Here is a 21,746-nt window from a genome sequence, read left to right on the forward strand (position 1 = left end):
AAGGTCTTCTAACTTCCTGAATTCTAAAAACCACACAAACAGAAGTATAGCTGCTTTAAAGTGGCATAAGCATGCTAATGCAGTCCAGCTTATCTGTGTGCAGGTTTTAATGCGAAGAAAAGAACTGGACTTCTTTTGCAAAGAGAGAATTGTATTGGCTCCTGGTTTTAGACCCGTAAACTTAAAACTTTGGGCTCTCACATAAGCTTCTGTGTTCATGGACTGACTGTCCTCCCTATTGTTGTCCCTGGAAATGTGCTATTGGATAGAGTAGTATGCCTTCTGCAGCTGCTTAGCAGAATTGCGTCCTAATCTCTGCCACAGTATCCATGCGTTTTGAGAAGTTACCTAGTTAATTATGTATGGTTCTGAAAAAGAATTAATGTTGCAAATATATATATTTTTTTTTTTGAGTACCCGAAGTCAGATTTCAGTTCTTACTTTGAAATAAAATTAGCATAAAAAAGTTTTATTTGACTGAATTTAAATCCCAAATCTCTGGTAAGGCCTTGAAACAGTTATTGCTGAAGTCACATAGGTAAAGCTTGCTTTGAAGAGGATAGACAACATCTAAGCTGAAATAGTATGTTTATCAATTAATAAGTAATGTGGTTGTGGTATCCATTTTCTGTATTGAAATTTTTGAATCCTCAGCTCTTTGTTCTGCTCCTGTTACTCTAATACAGAGTATATGCAGTTGTGCCAGAAGATAAATTTTCTACACTTGTTCTTTTCCCCCCAAGCTGGCTAGCATTAGTCCAGATCCACCTGTTCGTAATGGAATGGTTTAAAGTAGACAGACTGCATTTTGAATCATACAACACTTTTTATAGTAATGGTAAAGAGGCCTAGAAGACTCCAAGACAAATCTAGGGATATTCCACAGTGTTACTGGAATCTGTTTGTGATAGTTTCTTCCAGTGAGATGTGACAGAACAGAATGTAGAATACAAATGGTAGCTATTTATAAGATATAGCCTGCAGTTATGAGCAACATTCTGCAAGCATGAAATATGGATGTTTGTGTGTTGAGATGTGCACAGGCTAAGGCCAAAGATAAGTTTTGTTTGTATAGTCAAGGTGATTAAAAGTGTATAATGCCAGCAGGGTGTTATATCACAGTTGTTGCATTGTATAAACAGTTAACTGTGACAGAAAAAAACTATACAGTAACTAAAAACACAGTCAACTTACTGTCCTTGATAGTGGTTACTCTCTTGGATTTAAAAACCAAATTGCTTTGCTTATTATTCATAGAAAATCTAGAAACACTTGCCTACAGAAATGCATTATACATCTGAGATTTAGGGACAGTTTGTCAATGTGGATATCTGTGTCCCATCAGTAAAAGATTCAAACTTCAGCTTTTCCGTCTGCAGAAGAAAGCAGTCCAGTTGGCCTGTAGTTGTGCTTTAGACCTCCTGTGCTTGGAAGTGCATGTGCCTGACTGATTGGAAGCACTTCAAGAAAAACAATGAGTGCGTTGCCATATTGGAACAGTATTCCCCGATCTCTTTTCAGGCCATCATGTTATAAATCCTGATTTCTCCTGGGCTGGAACTCTACTTGCTCCCGGACTTGTCTTCTGTATCCCGAGTTCTCTTTCTAAGCCATATTAATACATTCAGCTTTTTTTTCTTGGGTGCTTTCCAAGTGTGTCTGATCAGTGGCTAATTAAAGAAGTTTAAAATAGCTTTGGAACACTTGAGTTGCTTGTTTGCACATGCAGACATATGGAATTCAGAGGGATCTATGCAGCCGAAGGGCTGTGGGCCTGTATCTTTATGTCCAGTTTCTGTCCAGTGTTCTCCTGCCTCACCGCAAGCTTTGGCCGAGTTGGGCTGTGTGGCACATTATGGTAGTGTCTCTTCTCTCTGTCAAGTTCTTGCCTACAGTTTCTGGCTGAAAAGTCTTCTTTCAGTAGAAAAAGAATATTATTTGTTTGCTGACATCTGGTCCTCAATTTTGGTGAACAAAGTGTGGCAGTGACTTAATAGCAGCCATAGTTTTTTGAAATGTAGCTTCTCTTCAGTACTTGTTAAGGGATCTGATCCTGATGCTTTTTTTACCTGCTTTTTTCTTTTTCTTTAAAACCACTTTGGCGCAGTTTCCTAATAAATAGTCAGAACACTTTCAAAACTTCTGTTAAAAAAAAACCACTTCAGTTACTGCATGCTGCTGGCATTGCCAATAGCCAAGTTGAAGAAGCCATTTTCTAAAATGTTTTTTAATAGTCATGTACTTTATTTTCACACGACTTGAAATGGGAGCATGAAGTATTTTGAAGTTCTAGAAGGTAAACTTTTTCTTCTTGTAACTTCTGGTTTTGTCTTTCCTAACCATGATACTCTATGTTCTTCTATGTGGCATCAAATTTTATAATTGTTTAGTGAAGTGATTGCTTGTATTGCTTAGAAGGATGATATCAGTAGGAAAATTGAACTTCTGACTGAGGTTCTGATTGTCTTTACCTGTACTTAACAGTTACCTTCTTTGTTTTGGTTTCTTTAAGTTTATGTGGAGGTTTTTGTTGTTGGTTGGTTTTGTTTTTTTTTTAAAGCAGGAATATGCTCTTAATACATTTTGCTCTTCTCTGTTGGAAACTAATGTCAGTGTTTTGCAGTTTGTAAACCAGGGAATGTTGAGTGGAGATACAGGTAAAGGTTCACTCAGTTCAAAGTGGAATCAGGAATTTCTTGAACTTTTGTAAGGGCTTGTGCACATTCTTGCATGTGCAGTAGTGTAAGGTCTAGGTTGTCCTTCAGAATGTAAGTCTTACACAAGTGTCCTTTGGGTTTGCTAAATCTCTTGGTGCTCAAATCTGTGACAGTTGAGTTGGTGAGATCATTTCTTGTTCTCTTAGGTCAAATGAGATTGCAATACACATTGGGCGGATTTAGGTTTAGAACAGTACATGGCAGGATCAGAGGGTTTTCTTATAAGATTTATTTAAAAATTCCCAAACAAACAAAAAACCCAAACCCAAAACTCTTGGAGGACTTTGCTGACAGATGCAGTTCTTCTTGAAACAAATTGTTTAGCACTTGTAAGTTCCAATTAGTACTTGGAATAGAAGTAACTTCACTTGGTAGTGAATGTGTTTTGCTTTAAGATTCCTTTGACGTGTTTCTGACCTTATGCTTCTGGAAATTCATTTTTGTCCCACTGTATTGGCACAGTCTGCATGTTTTGAATCGGTGTAAGCCAAATGTAGGGAATGAATACCTTGATTTGATTGTCCTCTTGAGAGACTTGTCTCCCATTTGGAAGAGCGTTAGAGAAAGGCAGGTGACTGTAAGACAGTGAAGAATCTGAAGCTACTTCTAGTGCTAAGCCAGTGCTGAGGAACTCTGGCAGAGAGAGTGGTGCTAGGGACCTTCAGTAGTACCCTCACCAAATTACTCTGCAGGAGATGGTTTGCGTTCTTGCATTTTATTTTGCTCTTGTATCAGTGGAATGGAAATACTCCTTATCGCTATAGAGCTCGTCTGAAAGGTGTGCACTGAGTTAAGACAGTTGCGAAATCTGCTTGGAAGTTATTTTCTAAGCTGAAAACTATAGAAGGAGAAAGGTAACACAGCACAGACTGTGATCTTGAACAGTTTTTCTTTTCTCGCTAATTGCTCTCTGCTGCCATTTTTAAGCACAAATGAAGTTGTTGGGGTGCTTGTCTGCTTTGCTTTGCTTTTGGTTCTCTCTTCCCCATCATGTGCTTAAAATTATGTTCACTCTGGAGATATAAAGTCTTAGTTTTACTTCTTTGCAGTTATTAGTCCTGTGTTGCCCAATTCTCATATCTTACATGGGCATTTTCTTATGTCTGAGTTGGACACCTCCTGCTTGGTGTTGGCATCTCTAATCAGCCAGTCAGACACAGAAACAAACACAAATAGCAAGTGCTTTGACCTGCTGTTTTTGCTAATCGCAGTTTGTCCTTACTGCAGTTACAGGGTTTTTGAAGTGAAAGGCCCAGTTAAAGAAATGTATGTTTTCTCTAAGGAGTCTGACATGCCGAATACCTGTGCTCAGAAAAATCTGTTGAAAAATGTTTCTTTTACACTATGCTTTCTGCTACAAACAGTCATGCCTGAAGTGAACTCTTGAGGTAAAAGAGTTTGCCACCACTGCGTCTGGTGGCTCAACTGCATTGCATGCTACCTGTCCATAAGAACTGTGTTTATAATTTTTTTCCCCTTCTGTTCCCCTTCAGGCTAAAGAAAAGCTTAATCCTGGCAAGCAGCCCATCTTTCTGTTTTATCCATATACTTCTTGAAGATGCCTAGCTAGACTTGTCTGTGGTAATAGTCTGCCACTGTAGGGGCAACTCTCTGCCTTAAAGCAGAATATGGAAATTGCATGTGGAATGGAAATTACTTGCCAAATACAACAGTATTTCATTGTGATCCATGAAGTAAGATGATGAGAAGGAAAAACATATTCCAGAATGTAATCATGTAATGGTTTTAAATTTGGCCAAGTCAGAGAATTTCTGTAGGCACTTGATAGACTTCTTGCTGATAGAATGTGAGAATAGATGGAATCGTGGTTCTTCGAGCTGCAACCTTCCTCCCATCCTGCTGCTCTCTTTCCAGTCCTGAGACTCCTTAATTCTTCTTTTTCCTGGATTTACTTGCTTTTTACAGATCAACAAAAATGTCTAGGTATACTAAATATAGATAAATACTGGTGTAACTAACTTCTCATACATGCTTTAAGGGATAAGGTATTTTACCTCCAGTAACTGGTTAGAAGAACAAATCAGCCGTTTTTGGTGTTATTAAGTGGCCATGTTAAGGTATAGTGGATTTTCTTTTCCTTGCACAGTGAGCAGCTAAATACTTTCCAAACTAACAGTGCAGTAATGGTATGTCATTTTTCCCTACCAGTGCCCTACGTTGTACACTACCAGTACACTACAAGGCCAAAAGACTTTGTTATTTGCACCAGAATTAGTATATTCTGGTTTTAAAACTGAGAGCAAGACCACTACTGAAGCACTTCTTCCCTCTTTTAAGGTTTTTGTTGTTATTATTTTTAAATCTTATGTAATACCCTGGTACTAAGTGTGCTGCTTGCTTCTTTAGAAAAAGTAAAGAAATATTCCATACTCTCTCAGGATAGGTATAAGAAAATATTTAACGCTAGTTTGATTTATGTTTGCAGGCTGCTTGACTTTGTCCATGCCTTTTGCCACCTGGTCCTGACATGCATAAAGCCTGCAGAAAGTAGTTATTGTTACTTGCAGGCTGCAACCATGCAGGCCAGACTGTTGGGAATGGCTTAAGCTAAGTGGATATCCAGGATCAGAGAACTGCATTTGCAGATAAACCTGGTTGGAGAAGGTAGCTGCTGAGTGGATAGAAATTCTGAATTATTGTTACTTTGTAGTTAATTTGAAAGGGTAATACTAAAGTTAGGTTAATGACAGAGGGATAAGTTGTATTTGAAGTAGCCAGCAGGATTAGACAGTTTTGTGTAGTAGGAAAACACTGTTTCTATCTTGAGACTTGCTCTTTCAAATGAGCAAGCTGAGTACAAACCAGATGGTGTGTTTGTATATCTATGGCTACATTTAAAGTTCCTTTTAAAGATTAAGAAAATAGAGTATGGAACGGATTTTTCACAAAGCTTATCATTAATTCATCACTTTTTTTTGCAGTCAGGCTGTGATTAAAGCTGCAAACCAGTAAGTACCTGTGGAGGCAGAAACTGGTGTGCAGGCAGAATAGGGGAGTACTCCTGGTGATGTTCGTTGTTTGTTCTGTAACGTGTTTCAGTCCAACTAAGCTTTTGGCAGAAACTTTGTAAACTGTTTAAGCTATTTATTTTTGCTTGTTTTGACTAAAGGCTCCTAATCTTTTCTGCCAGCAGAGCAAGATCTGAAAAGAAAAATCAAAAGCCTAGATTGCAGGATTATGACTGATGGTAGCAAAACCTGTGCTGGGTTCCTCTTGGGTTGTGGGACTCTTTGCAGACCTCCAAACTCTGCAACTTTGCCCTAAAACAAAAACACCAGGAGCTGAATTTCTTGTCCCTGTCTTCTGCTCTCTAAAGTCTGAGAGGTCAAAGGATAGAATTAAAGCCATAACCTTAGAAAGTGCACAGGTGAGCTTAGTTTTTCTCTAGGGCATTTGTTTTGAAAGTTGTTACTCTTGCAGTTTTCATCTGCACTCTTCAGCAGTGTTCAAGGGCTTCAGAAACCTCAACACCTGAACCTATGCGTTCAAGTATCTTTTCCAATTTCATTGTGTCTGTAGTTCTATGAACATGTTAGGAAAAGACATGCATACACCCCTCCCCAGCACACATATGGAGAATATGTGTGTACATTTTTTTTTCCTTGTTCGTGTTTCCCCCACTCTTTCCTGACTGGAATGGAATCTTGCTTGAGTATCATGAAAAAGGCATCCTGTGTTTCCAGGCTGTATTACATTTATAGCTTGACTGAAGGTAGAAATTGTCTTAGTTTTGTGAGCTCATTCTATACTCTTTCCAGCCTGGCAGCTTGAAAGCAGTCTGAATGTTTCAGCAGTTGTGTTAGACCACACACTCAGGTCGTCTGGTGTTGCCTTCTCCTTTGTGGTGCATAGGTATCAAAAATGTTAAAAATGATCCTGCAGTATAAAAGAGGAGGGTGAGGTGTTGGTCTGGCATACTGCAGTGTTAACTGCTCTAGCCACCAGCTGCTGAATAAAAAGATCTTCTTGTGCGCATGTTGCATAGGTGCATTTAGCACTGTTGTTCAGTTCTGGGAGATGAGTTGTTTTTACATTGAACTGAGACTTCAGTCATACATTGGAAAGGGTAAATGAAGCTGATGCTTTTTATTTTGTGCACAGTTATTTCAGTCACATTGTTGGTTGGCTACTGTACAGCATGCTTTATAGCCATTTAAACATGCCCTTAAAAAATGTTTATCTGAGAGACACCAGATGCCTTGGGTTTCATCCAAGGATTCCATAGAAAGCCATAAGCACAGAGAAAAGAAATCATTTCTGATGTATTTCTTAGCTGATTACAGTACTGCTTCCATACTCAAACTGGTGTTCCTGGTAACCCTGGTATAGGTAGCAGAAGGTGACTTAGTGGATGCTAAGGCTCAATTTGCTCATTTCCATATGACTTGTAGACTGACCTAGTTTGTGTTGAGCTCTCTTAGTTGTTTCAGCAAAATGTGCTTGGGTGTAGAAGTCTGGGCTTTCATCAGGATGCTGCTCAATTAGCACTGGGGTTTGTGGCTTCTGTTTTAAAACAAGCTTTCATTTCTTTAACTTAATTTACTTAAAAATGTTTGTGAAAGAAAAAAATATTTTTTGTTTCTTGATCTTTTTCAGATTATCAGAGACTGATGACTGTGGCAGAGACCATCACAGCACTGATGTTTCCATTTCAGTGGCAGCATGTGTATGTTCCTATCCTTCCAGCATCCCTCCTTCATTTTCTAGATGCTCCTGTTCCTTATCTCATGGGTTTGCATTCTAATGGGCTGGATGACAGGTCTAAGCTGGAACTTCCTCAAGAGGTGAGGAGCTTGTCTTGGTTGATTAAATATTGTACATGACTATGAAGGAAGTGAGAAATGAGCCAAAATACTAGTGCTAACTCTAACAGACATTGTGCAGTTCTTGCTGACTCAGAATAGCCGTTAGTTTATTTTTTTGAGATGCTGGAGAAAATCTGGTGAAGTAGATAAATAAACCCATTTTGGAAATTGTATGCTCTGATAAACTAATTTTACAGCAGCGTTACAGAAAGAACATTTTTCTGCAGCAAGGCCTAGCCCTGTAATGCTAGGAGATGCAAGAAAGTGCAGTGTGAATTCACCAGCTGTGGCCAAAAGGCCCTACAGCCGCTTCTGCATGGTGCCGAGTGAAAGCTCAACTGGCTTTAGTGCTGTACTGTGCTGGCTCCTGACTACCGGGGATTAGGCTGAATTTCCCTGCATTCCATTTCTAAGTTGGGGTTGGCATACGTGGACCCTGTCAGTTGTCTGTACCAAAAGTGTTTTGAATTTTCTTCTAGAATGCACACTTCAGTGTGCAGAAAAATGTCAGCGTATACTTGAGCTAACTGGTGCTGATTGGAGGTCTTCCCTTGTAGTGAGGCTCTGTTAACACCAGCCACTGTAAAAGGGAGAAACAAATGGTCTGTAGAGGTTCTGCAACTCATACATGGGGCTGGGACTGCGTTCAGACTGCTTAGAGGTTGTTTTTATTTACTTTATCCCACTGTTCACGGATATTCTTTATAGGGATGAGCCAAGAGAGAGTTTAAGAGCTGATTGTGAGGATCAGGGGACCAAGAGTTGTTGAGCACTACCTGAGGTAGCAAAAGAAATGTCTGCAGGAGCCAGTAACCACCCTTGGGAAGTATATCAGGTGACGTGTCTGTCTAGCTTGTGAGGCAGTTCCATCGGTCATCTGAATGACTTCTCTCATTGAGCACCATTGAATGGTTTATTTGCTTTTGTATGTAGAAAATGTTAGGTGTTATGTATTGGTCTGGTTAGCTGTTGTCAAGAAGCTAGATGTCACTATTAGGTAGCCTTGTGGGAAGGAAGCAAGTGCTTGGAAGGAACAAGGCAGCTCTGGGCCCTGCTGGAGTCTGCTTTCTCGTAGGTGTAACTTTGCAGGGGAGGACTGTGTAAACCATGTGAAACACCCATGGTTTACATGGAAGCGCCATGGTAGAAAAAGCGTTCTCTGGTCTGCCATTTTCCCTGGTTGTCTGTTTTCTTCTATTATCATTTAGGTTGCTGGAAAAGCAGAAGTATGGCAGGCAGAGGATTCTGTGCTGGTGGTTGTGATTTTCATTATCGGGCAGCGCTGCAACAAAGCTTGATGCAAAAAAAAGAAAAAATCCTAGAAAAGCTGCATGAAAGTAAAGATGGTATTTTTGTGAACCTCCAGTCTGGTCACCATGCCAACATTGCTCTTTTTTGCAAATCCGTATGCTAATAGTTTTAATTTGTTTTTCCTGGCAAGTTCAAAGGAAAACTTCTCTTCAAACTCTGCTACTTTTCCTATGAAAAATAAAGTGTTTAATCTCTTGATTTCTTTCTTTTCCCCTCTTTTTAATTTCTTTTTCCCCTCCAATGGCACAATTTCTAACAGGTTAGTGTATATTCCTGCTATGAAAGCAGTTTATTGCGTTGGCTTACTACATTTTTACAAAATTTCATGTCCTGACAGGCCTAATTAATATGATTAGTGTACTTTTTAGAGAGACTAGTTGGTGAAGTAAAATGCATGTGTGGATATGCACGTTATGGATGTTTTCATTATTATAACAAGCTTCTAAAAGATTGTCCTCCTTTTGTAAAGAATTTCCTAATTTTAAAATCACTGTAATACTTCCAACTAAATAAACATGTTTTAGTTTCAAATAGGAATTTCAATTATTTAAAGGGTAAATTCTTTTGAAGAGATTTATCAGCTTACCTTGGAGGTTTAAAAAAAGGCAGTTGGTCTTATTTTAAAGGTTAAAAATTAAATCAAAGTGATATTTAAAACATAATCTGACACCTTAATTTACATTTTGCTTTTCAGAAAGCCTTTTATGGGGGGGTGGAGTAGTAGATTTTTGATCTACAGAGATCAGAATTGTCTGAGGGCAGGGAGGGGAGGGCATACAGGTCTGGGATATCAGCAGCAATGTACCCATGTAATGGAACTTGCTGCAGGACTAAACTTACCCTTCCAAACCTTCAGATTTTCTCTCTCTTATTCAAAGAGTGGGCTCTTAAAACTTTGAACACAGTAAGTATGACTTAGTTTGAGAAATCCTCTTGACAGTCATTGCTGAGTAGGGTTTCTTATGAACTGTTAAAGTCCGTAGCACTACAGGCTGGGAATGTAGCTGTGGCATAGAAAAAGACTTGAAAATGTGCTGGAGACTTCAAAGATGACTAAGGAGTTATCCCCTACCAATAGATTTGCTTATCTGAGAAGCAAAGTAGACAGGAGCTCACTATTGCTGAGATTTTCATTGTAGGGGGTTTACTACTGTTGCAACAAGAAGTAAAATTACCGTCTTAAAAGTAAAGCAGAATTCAAAGTGCATGCTGGTCTCATTAAGTGAAATAATTGGTCAGTGTCAGTATTTCTGATATTATTAATTTAATCAGTCAGCTTTAATATAGTTAACACTGCAGATTACAGGTTCATCTCAGACCAGCTTTGCTTTATGATTAGGCTTTCAGGTACCCTCCCCTTAAAGAGCCAGAGAAGCTGTACACTTAATTCCTGACCTATAGGAACATGCATAATATGTGTTGTTGTAGAACAGCAGAAGAGGGCATGTGGAATCTTATTATTTGTGTAAAGACAGATTTATCATAACTAACAAAAGGGATGTTAATATTTTATATTGTTTATCTCTGAAGTTTGGGATGTATGTGATCCTTTACGAAATCATCAGGGTTATATGAGGATCTTAATTTCCAAGTCCTGATTCGTAGCTACAGTAAGTATCAGAATTTTCCTCCCTTGCCACAAAAAAATAAAGACCTATTCTATATTTTAATTTATTCTGAGTTCCGCTGTCTTGAAGCTGTATGGACTGCATCTGTGTTGCTAATCTGTTTGCCTGGATGCATGGGACAGCTGCTGTTAAAGAAGGCAATATCTATTTAGGCAAGGGCCAAAAATGAGCTCTGGCAGAAAATCTGGTTAGTACTTCTCAGTTGAAGGGCATTGTGGAAGGATGCCTTGATGTCACTGTAGAATTCTCGATTGTGGTTTTATGATGATGCTTTTAAAAGACTGACTTGCCTTGATCAAAGTGTTTTAGGCTAATATATGTGAAAATACTATCTCTCCTAACTCAGGTGTGGTTTAAGTCTTGCACATACATATCATAAGGCTTGGTTTAGTTTGTTTGTGGTGGCAGTCTCCCATATTTTGGTCACATCTGGTGCTTTAAGGGAATGTTTTACCATGGGAGCATGGAAACCCAGCTGAATTCTGGAAGTTGGTGCTTTGTCAGATGATGATTAAAATCTTCAGTGAACGTCTACTGCATAAGTAGTTTAGACTATCTGTTGGGTACATCAGAAAACAGTGCTGATGGGGAGTTCATTGAAGTTCACCAGTTACTTGAAAACCTGACTGGCCCAGTAAAATTGTAACAGAGGCTGGAAGCTTACTGTAGGGTTGAGTTTCTTGTACATGTCAATGATAACAGTGCACTTAAAAGTTAATCTTGCTCTTATTTTGCGGAGGGCTCTTTTTGTATGTCTGAGCATCCTTGTGGTTTTGCTGGTGGCTGCATCAGAGGATTGTAAGGAACTCGAAGAGAAAAGGGAAGCATGTGAGAAGTGGTGCTTAGAGTAAGGTGCTGCAGAAATCAAAGGGGAAGGGAAGAACATGTTTCAGATGTTGCTGGCAAGTGTGGTTTGTTTATCGGTAAAATTGATCAAAAAATGGTTAAATGAGCTTTCTTGCAGATCATAAACTCAGCAAGTACTAAAATAAGATTGCTTTTTTGATGTGTCTTTTGAATTTCCTTTTAAAGAAACTTTTGCAGTGCTGTAGCAATGTATTTTCAACAAGCAAGTTAATCTGGGCCATTTCATGCTATTGGATTTGTATGTGCATCTTGCCACTCTGTAATGCAAGAGAATGGGGGAAATTAAAAATATTTTGAGTGAAAATAAGCAACACAGAATCTTCCAGCACTGGTTAAATCAAACAAAAGTAGCATTTCATTATAAAAGCTTGTTTTTAATGAAGTCATCTCAAGGGGCTTGGGTCTAAAAGCTTTTTCATTTAGAAAAGTTGAAAGATTTTAAAAGCTGAAATCCAGCTCTTTGCTAGCATAAGAAATATATATTCTCAGTATTTTTATTTCAACCATTAAAGATGTTATTCAGTGCTAAATCTTAACAAATTTTGAGGGGTTTTTATTTTTGTACGTTGCTTTAGAAGATAAGGAAGATATATTGATGCCAATACGTTTAGGCCAGAGTGACCAAAATAGTTACTTTAAAAGATAATTGCTGCTTTGTATGCATTCTCAGGCTTTCTGCTGGTTTGATAAAACCTTGATAATACTGTACATTTATTGACAGACTTCAGTGTTATGTTTTCCTGTATTTCAATGTTAAACAGCCACTTGAGGAGTAAAATTCATGTTACTGAAAGCTGGAGCTGTAAATTATTCTCAATCACAAATCCTGGGTTGGCAGGAGAACAGTAATGCTGAGAATAAATGCAGAAGGTCACTATTTGCTTACAGGAATGCACAGGAGCATCCTTTAGAATTTAGGACCAATGTAAACACACTTTCCAAAAGCCAGTTGTATGTGTATAAATCTATATATCCATGTTTTCTGTGTGTTAAGTGAAGTGGGTGGTTATTTGCAAGGTTGGGACCTAATGCACAAAGGTGACACATGCTGCTGATGAGAGGGTTTTAGTTTTTCAGTGCTGTGTTCAAGCAGAATCCTTAACTCAGAGCCATGTTTCAGTCTGACCATCTAAGAGGGCATTTGAAAACCCATATATGACCTATACCTTAAGCACTGGGGCTGCACAGAGAATTGAAGTGGTGGTGATTGTGCTATCAGAACTAACTGTTCTGAATTGCTCTAGGTATCTGTTTGCATACCATGTATGCATACCATATATTAATGTTTAAAATAAAGCATATTTTTTCTTTAGGATGTCAGTGGGGTGGGACCTTATTATTAGTGAATGTTACTTCCTCCTTAGACATCCTTTGGGCAGAACCTAAAGTATTTCCTTCTACATTTTTGAACAGAGCTGAAAGGAAGGATATGGGTTTGATGCAGGCCTTGCTAGATCTGTGTGTGGGTTTGGCTCTTATTGTACTTGAGGTCAAACTAAAGAATTGCAATTGTCTTCTGCCTCTGGAATTGATGAGTGTAGTCCACACCCCACTGAGCCAGTGGAAGGTTGTGCTGTTGACCTCAGGGGACCAGGCTTTGGTATCAGACATGATCATTGACTGACTTGCATCCACATTTCTAAGGTTTGTCAAACGTTCACCTGGACACCCCATTATTTGTGATGATAACGGTTTATGAGAAGAAAGATTTTACATTATGATGTGTCACTCTTGTTCCTTGGTGTAGTGTCTCAGAAGAATGTTTTATTGTGTGATGATGTTATGTGTTCTGTCTTGTAACAGTCTGCTATTAAAGTGGTGCATAACTATGTGAGGTTTCCTTTTGGTCAGAAAACTGATACTTCAGGAAGGAATAAAGAATATTTGTCTGTTCCAGAGACCTGAAATACCAGGCGACTGATTTAAGTATATTCTTCTTCTCTACTTACACATGTTGCCAAGTAGCTTGTCTTTTATTTAATTTTGTATGTGTAAAATCGTGATCCGTATGTCCACAGACACAAACAGCATTGTCAACAATTCACAGCTCATTCAGTGGTGCTGCCTCTAGAAACAAAATAACTAAAACCTTGTGATCAAAGAACTCCTTTATTTTTCTACTTTATATACTTCTCTAGTTCCTATAATGCAAAATGCTTTGGGTAGCCACCATTTAATAAAAAGTGTCATTTCATTTCTCTTGCCTTTTAAGGGGGGGGCCCTTACTGGTATTCTCTTCTGTTGGATCTGTAGTATAGCAGTGTTGTGAGATTTAGTGTTTTGGTGTCTGTTACTGGGGATTTATTTACTTGGGATTTCAGTTTCACAGGAAAGTGTTCTTTTGATACCTGTTGAAGGGCTTGTGAAGTAAGGTGTCTTTGCCATTTTTGTTCCTTGGGGAACATGGCCTTTTCCGAAGTGCTTATGCAATCCTTGAGGATGACCTCAGTCTCCCTGAGTTAAAAAAGGCGAAAGCCATCTACTAAGTCTCATTTGCTTAGGCTGCTCTGGGTAATCCTCTACCTTATGTGTTGAAAACCAGGCGCTCAATAAGTGTAGTGTCTCCAGAAATTTTCTTTACACCCTTTAGAGTGTGCACTAACATACTGATTTTTCTCTTCTATATAGGGCAGATTCTGGGAAATACGATAGTAAGTGGCTGATAAGCCATCATCATCAGTGACTTAGAGAGTTTAAACTGTGTGTATTGCTCTTAAAGAGAAACTCTGCAGAAGAGATATTTGACTGTTGGAAGAATTACCCAGATGAGCCCAGATAGTTATAAGGAATTTCAGCAACCATTAAATTTGTCTTTTTCTTCATTGGCAAGGAGTTTATTTTTGGTGTGAAGACTAGAATCTCTACACCTGTAAGGTTAATGTTTAGCTACTTTTTGGCCAAGCAATTTATAGATACAACTAAGCTTAAGGGTGATGTTTTCTGCAGAATCTGTGCTAAGGTAAGATGATCCAAAGAATAAGGAAAATTGAATTAAAGGAAGTAATACAGTTAAACTGTTTGTAGAGTTTCTTAATGAGTCTGTCTTGCCATTTTGCAGACTGCTTGTGAAAAATAGTTTTAGTTTTTCCCTTAGCACTGACTGATAGGCATTGTGCCTTGTTTCAAGGCTTTACTTCTCTCATGTCTTGAAGCGCTTAGAGTGTTCCTGATAAACATTAGCTGTCTTGACTTCTAATTATCATGGAACATGTGCATAATGGGAATCTTACTCCTAAATTCAGGTGCTTACTTGAAACATGAGAGTACTTGTGTACATGCTGTCCCTTTGTGCCAAGTGTTCCTTTGAATGAGAAGACGCACTCACTCTGTGTGCATCCCTGCCCTACCACTGGAGCTGCCTTGTTAGGTAGATACACACTCCACCTGCTGTGTTTGGGCAGTTTGATACTGGGGAAAGCTGAACAATGACACCTGCCCTCTTTTAAAAATAAGAAACTTCTTACAGGGTGCACCAGAAGCTGTTTCAGAATCAAGCTCTCAGTTGTATTTATTGACTTTGGGTGCATTTGCAACACCTAATTCAGTTTGTGATTTACTTTACACAACTTATCCTAGTCTGCTTATGATCAGTCCCACAGCAAAATCCTACCGGAATTACTTGGTCCTTACTGATTTGCTGCTTTTGTACATTGCTCAAATTTCTGGCATCACTGATTCCGTGTGAGGTTAATCTCTTCCAATTGTTTTTTTCCTATTAAATTGTGAAAGTGCTTCCATCCTTCTGCACTTAGTGAATCATAAGAAGTAGCTGGAGTTCTGTTAGCTCTCATGACTTGATACGTATTTTTGCTGCAAAGCCATAGTGAGACCTGAGTTCAGATGTGCCTCCTAGAATAATGCGATGAAGTTAGGTTGAAAGTACCCTGTAATCTGGGTGAAGGGATTTTGTATAGAGAAGGCTAAACAGACAAGTGGCAGCCCATGCTAATTCTGCAGTGAAGAAAAACTGAAATGCTTCTACAGGAAAGCAATGTTTCTTTTGTATACTTAATTTTCAAAGCTGATTTCACACATGAATAGGGTTGTTACTTTAATGTATGTGATTATGTAATGTTGAAACCGTTTGATACAGATTTTGCAATGTGGGGTGAGGTAAACCTTGAACATAGCTTCTTTTGATGTTGCTGTGGAAACCACATAGGTGGTTTTCCTTTTTTTTTTTTTTTGATGTAAAATGAGAACAGGGAAACAGAATTGAAACTAGTTCAATTATTTTTTTTTCCTCGGTAACAAACTTCTCAGCTTGTTTGAGGAACTGCATTAGTTCTCAAGTTGCTTACAGAAAAGAGAAGGTAACTATTGCAGCTTCTGCAATGTTCTGCAATATCAGTACACCTTTTAGAATGGAATTCGCCAAACCTCTTAGAAGTGTGGACTGATAATCTGAGAAACAGGCAGTTGTATGCATGTGTATGAAGTAGTATTGCAAATATCCTTAAGTTAAAATCTAACTGTATGTGTATGAAAAAATCACCCATCTGTACCTCATATGTACTACAATCTCTTTTGTACCTAGTAAACAACTTTAAAATTAATTTCTTTCTTAGTTACCTTCTTGAAAAACCTGGAAGTGTAGGCCTTATGCTGCTTTTCTCAAAGTCAGCTGAGTGGTTCAGTTATGATTGGGGCAAGTGTGTTTTACAGAATAACCAAACAAATGCAATTTGTTTCTTTTGTTTTTTTGATTCAGATGCAATTTGAATCTTTTAATAAGCACAAAATCCAAAGGTGAGTAAAAATATGACCCTTATGCTTAGTATCCTTTTCTAAATTAAATCCCAGGCTAACCTGTGCTTTGTGGATATAGACAACCATTTCATCGAGCTGCCAGAAGACCTACCCCAATTCCCAAATAAACTTGAGTTCATTCAGGAAATTTCAGAGATACTAATGGCTTTTGGAATTCCACCTGAGGGAAACCTTCACTGCAGTGAAAGTGCCTCCAAGATTAAGAGCCTCAGAACATGTGACCTGGTTTCTGATAAAAGAAATGGGAACATAGCAGGATCACCTTTGAATTCCTATGAGCTGCTAAAGGAAAATGAGACTATTGCAAGACTCCAAGCACTTGTTAAAAGAACAGGTGTGAGTCTCGAAAAGGTAAGCTATGAAGGTATCTGCACTCTCTGGACCTTCAGTAGTAGGTTGTCTGAAGTCATGGTTCAAAGACATTGTTTGTCTTCACCAGAAAGAACTTTATGTTAACATGTTCACAAACCTTGTGAACATCTGAGAGACAAGGGCAAGCTTGTGGGGGAGAGAGGGGTGGGGTTTAATCCCACATCATCTATGGAGACCTTTGGCTATCCTCCCAAGTGTTTTTTTGCCAAGGTAATGTGTTTTAAAAATCATCTTGCCTTGTTTATTCTTGGTTTTAAGATTTATTCTAAATGTACACCACTGTCCTACTATTTACATGGCTAAAACTGGCATCCACATAATCCTGAAGTTAGGATCCAATTTTGGTTTCTGTAGGTATCTTTCTGTAGGAAGAGGTAGAATATGTATATTCTACACCATTCTGTATGTAGAATATGTATGTAGCGTATGTATAATTTTGCTTCTTTATGTTTGCCAGAGGGATGCTATGATGCTTTTTTCTGGTTAATACTTTAAATTGCATTAGTGTCTGATTCCCAGCAAGTGGATGTGCACAGCTCATGGTGACCCTGGTTAGATTTTTTTTTTTTTGGCAGTCAGAATTGGGGAAAAAAGTTGTGGCCCTTTTTCATAAAAGATATTGCCTGAAAGTCCACTGTGGGTTTTTTGAGCCTTTGTGGAATGCAGTGAAGATTTTCTCAGCAAACTAAGGTTTTATTTCTTGCATGTTTAAATTATCTTGACCAGGTCTTCATTGCTGAGTCTGATTCCTACCCTGTAACTTGGGCTACAGGTGGTGCCAAATAGATAGAAATTGTGTGACCTGCGATCGGCTGGAGAGCTTCTTTGTGGGGAGGGAGCTGCAGGGTGGTTACAAGAAGGAGCATTTGGTTACTAGACCGGATTTGATGCTCAGATCAGCTGTGTTCCTCTTCTCAGGTTTTTCTTTTGCCTTGTTTTATTCTTGTTGAGGGGAAAATTGCAAAGAAACATTGGCTCCTTTGCTGAATGGATTGGGAAGTAATGGGAAAAGTACAGGTCTTTTTAATTTTTGCACATTCAAGCCTTTTCTACTCTTTTCTATAGCAGTAAAAATCCCGTTTTACTAGCCTTTTTTATGATGATAGGAGTGTATAGGTTGTAACTGTCAAAATTTTCAAAAAATATGTAATTAAAAAATCTGCTTAATGCCAAATACCCAATTAATGAAGAATGTATAGATGCCAAGTGCTACTTATGAGAGGCAGCTAGAAGAAATGGCTGAATAGCAGAGCACTCTTTAGCAGGGAGCATGGCTATATGATGCTATTTATAGCCAGCCTTAGACTGCTATAACCAAGGTGCTTTGAGAAGCATGGGACAGCTGCAGCAACTGCATCATTGTGCAGATGTTGTAAGCTCTGGATATTATGTCAATTATGTGTGGCGGTGCCTCTTATAATAATTAACGAAGGCAGGGGTTTTAAATGTGTATTCAAACTAGTGCATGAATGCTTGTGGCTTGGTTTTGGTTTGTTTTTTTTCCCTAAATACCCAATTCCTATCAAACCTAACATGAACTGAATATCTGAATCTCTTAATGCTGTTTTCATAAATCTTAGCCCATGTGTTTAATGAAATATAATGCATTTTCAGTTAAAATTACTCTGGTCTGTGTAGTGGTGAATTGTGCATTACATTGTTGAAGACTGAAGTTACAGGACATTAGCTACTAGACATGCATGGCTTCTTTTTACTGTGCATTTCTATCTTCATTTGAAAGTTGGTAGGTATTAAACTGTAACAGTACTAAACCTGGGCTTGTATTACACCAGACAGAAATATGTATTTGCTTAATATGCAGGGGTAGTAAAAACCACTAAAAAGCCTATGCAGGTGATTCAAGGGTAGAATAAAGTAAATCAAGTGTATGGCATACAGGGCATGTGTATGGTTGTTATCTATCCTTTTTAGTGTTAAAGTAGGTTATAGTTTATTATTGAAATTAGAACTTTTATAGACAGAGTGTGTTTTTTTTTCTAGATTTATTTGATGTTGTTTTATTACAGTGCTTGAAACTAATTTTTTTTTTTTTTTAATTCTTTATTGGAATGTTGACTTGAGAGCTGAGTGGCAGATTAAGAGCTTGTATATCAGGAATACCTCACAAAGCAACAATACAAATGTTTTGTGTGTTCTCTTACATTCTCAGTTGGAGGTACGAGAGGAGACCAGCAGCAAAAAGGATCTTAAAATTCAGTGCGATGAAGAAGAATTCAAGATTTACCAGCTGAACATTCAAATTCGTGAAGTTTTTGCCAACCGCTTTACACAGATGTTTGCAGATTATGAAGTATTTGTTATTCAACCCAGTCAGGACAAGGAATCTTGGTTTACAAACAGGGAGCAGATGCAGAACTTTGATAAAGTAAGTTGTAATAAGAAGCTATGTGAATTTAAGGACTAAAACAGTACTCAAACCTAAGACTCTGTTTATTCAGCCATAAAATGAAAAACGGTACTCTCAAAATTGTACTTTCTTCCTTAAATTTCAGTGTTCCCCAAAAATGTCACGTAATGTACGTGGAAGAATGCATGCATACACATGCTTAGAGGGATAAGGATATGCTTTTAAGGATAGTGTAGTAAAGTACAGTTTGCTGTAGAAAAATAGCTTAGGAAGCCTCACTTCAACGTTGATATACAGGTTAGACATTAATATCACTAGTGAAAATACTTTGTTTTATTTTTTTAACTAGAGTAATTTTCTGAATATGTTAATAAAACCATGACTTCTGATTCGGAGAAAACTTCAGGAACAAACTTGCCAACAAAGTTTTCAAGCTGTCAAGCAGGTATTCTTTATCGCGGCGCAGGGAGACAGGGGGGATAGCTCCTCCTAACGTGTGTCTCCCCATTGCCACACAAGCCGTCCTTTTATAGCCGCTGGGCATACGTACATATTCATGAGGCTACGTATGGATTACATCATTTTCCAGAAAGTTCCCCGCGTGCGTACTGAATTGTGGTGGTGGTCTCTGAGGGTCGTTTACTTCTTCCAACAATCTTCATCACTTCTGGCAGCCTTTGAAGCATGCGCAGTAGATGCTCATTACCAGTTTGTTTTGTTAGGACCAGAGACATAATAATCCTCCTATCCTCCTACTTATCAGTTAGTTTAACTGCAGCCCATCCTGGACATCTGCGGTTCCCAGATACTCCTTATCCCTGTGTCCTGTTCTTCTAGACTGTTTTTCTTAAACTATGTCACAACTATAACGACATCTTGTGAGAATTCTCAGTATGTTCTCCAGCTGTACTCTTATTTTTTTCCTCTATGTATCATGCACCTCAGTAATTTTCCATTGCTACTGTTACAAAGCCATCAAACTTAACATTACTTAAATCTAATTCTAAAGGTTTCTGTATTCCATTTTGTGATTTTGCACCCCTTTGTTTCACTTCACATGACACTTACGTACATGTGTACCAAATGTTTTCCTAGCTCTATTCTAGGGAAACATAAGACCCAGTTCTTCAGATTTTACTACTGTCTTCTTTACTGGAGATCAGGTATTTGTCAGCAGGATAGTTCACGGGGATGAAGATTATGTTGTAGCATTGCCTGCTAAAGCGTTAATCTGATTTCCATCAAATCATATGAAAAGATTCTCATCAATGTTGTAGACTATGAGTCCAGTCAGAAGTACATAATATCCACACTTGTGGTACTGTTGCTGTGGTTAGCTGGGATTCTGTTGAAATTTTTTGAAAATTAAGTAAATACTAAAATCACAGTTAAATAATTGGTGTGCTATATAATAGGTGATTGTTGTGAAGCTGGAGATTTCATATAGAATGCTTCTGAGGTAGACTTGACATGTGTAATAAAACTCGGCTTTAAGTGGCACCAGAGATCTATAAAATGTCATTGATTAGCAAAATTGGTGCTTTTGGTGGATGTATCTCTCTGAAGATTCCCAAACTCTCTTATCTCATCTTGTCTGTTAGGCATCTTTCTTGTCGGACCAGCCTGAACCTTACTTGCCTTTCCTCTCAAGATTCCTGGAGACCCAGATGTTTGCATCTTTTATTGACAATAAGATTATGTGCCATGATGAAGATGATAAAGACCCTGTTTTGAGAGTATTTGATTCCAGAGTGGATAAAATTAGGCTGCTAAACGTTAGGACACCAACTCTGCGAACATCCATGTATCAAAAGTGCACAACCATTGATGAGGCTGGTAAGAGTAATAAGCCACTTTCTTGACACTGAAGAAAATACAACTAAATCAGTGCTGTTTGTGGTAAACATTAAGTAACGATTCATGCTTTGAAGCCTCAAAAAAACCCCAAAACAAGCCCAAATGAAAGGACCGAAAAAGCTGAGGTATAAAGTTTTAAGGGGGAAACTAAATGTTATATTGGAAGCTGAGGTGTGAGATGAAATTAATGTAAAGTTTAATTGAACTCAGCTGTTTTCCTGCATGCTATGTGTGAAAAATATTTGAGCTTAAAGAGGATAAATGTTTTTCTCCTTTTGGTGGCAATTCTTTGCTTTTTTTTTTTTTTCTTCTTTTTTTTTTCTTTTTTTTTAAATGCACTCTTGTACTGTTGTACCTGTTGGGTCACTAAGAAACTTTCACCCCCTTTCTTAAATTTGACATCTGCTTTTAGTTGAGGATGTGTGATTATAGATACTTGTCTGATTAAGACACCTTTAAAAAAAAATCTTTCTTACTGTTTCAGAGAAATCTATTGAATTAAGGCTAGCAAAAATAGATCACACGGCAGTCCACCCACACTTACTGGACATGAAAATTGGACAAGGGAAATACGAGCTTGGATTTTTTCCCAAGCTTCAGTCTGATGTTTTATCCATTGGACCAGCAAGCAACAAGTGAGTAAGCTAGGACAACAGGTGCTGGATCTTTGCAAGGTCTATGGAATGGTACTAAAACAGAGATATTAGAAAGCAAATCCGGTATCTTTTTGTGAGCACAAATCAGATGATGTGGGTGGGTTGTATTTGAAGGGTTTTTTGTTATTTCTCTTGATTTTTATTTTTTTCCCCCCTCTTCTTTTCCTTATTTTCCTCTCCTTTTCCTTTTTTTCCCTGCTGTTTTTCCCCTTTTTCCCTCTGCTCTTTTCTTTCTCTTTTCTGAACTTCCAGAAGCAAATTTAGTTAAGAAAGCCCTATTAAGTTTGAGGTTAAAATTGTTATATTTTGCGTTACTTTTAATTACTGTTGATGTGAAAGCATATCTCCTTACTTGATCTCAGTTAAGACCAAGC

General features: G+C 38.1%; 1 protein-coding gene across 10 annotated transcripts in view; it reads left to right on the plus strand.

Moving 5' to 3' along the window:
* The window catches only part of DENND5A (DENN domain containing 5A), a 70,537-nt gene that overhangs the window by 22,641 nt on the left and 26,150 nt on the right, over window positions 1-21,746 (plus strand). For 9 of the 10 annotated variants that reach the window (XM_062619811.1, XM_062619800.1, XM_062619806.1 and 6 more), the window contains 5 exons: window positions 7,335-7,522; window positions 16,153-16,470; window positions 18,662-18,877; window positions 20,461-20,695; window positions 21,201-21,351. In XM_062619811.1, the coding sequence (XP_062475795.1) occupies window positions 7,335-7,522; window positions 16,153-16,470; window positions 18,662-18,877; window positions 20,461-20,695; window positions 21,201-21,351 (1,108 nt within the window). The remainder of the gene's footprint in view (window positions 1-7,334; window positions 7,523-16,152; window positions 16,471-18,661; window positions 18,878-20,460; window positions 20,696-21,200; window positions 21,352-21,746) is intronic. The other variant, XM_062619808.1, reaches the window with a different exon arrangement.

The sequence above is a fragment of the Pezoporus occidentalis genome, unplaced genomic scaffold, assembly GCF_034315485.1.
Source record: "Pezoporus occidentalis ecotype Australia unplaced genomic scaffold, CSIRO_AGI_Poc_V1 ctg214, whole genome shotgun sequence".
Lineage (NCBI taxonomy): Eukaryota > Metazoa > Chordata > Aves > Psittaciformes > Psittacidae > Pezoporus > Pezoporus occidentalis.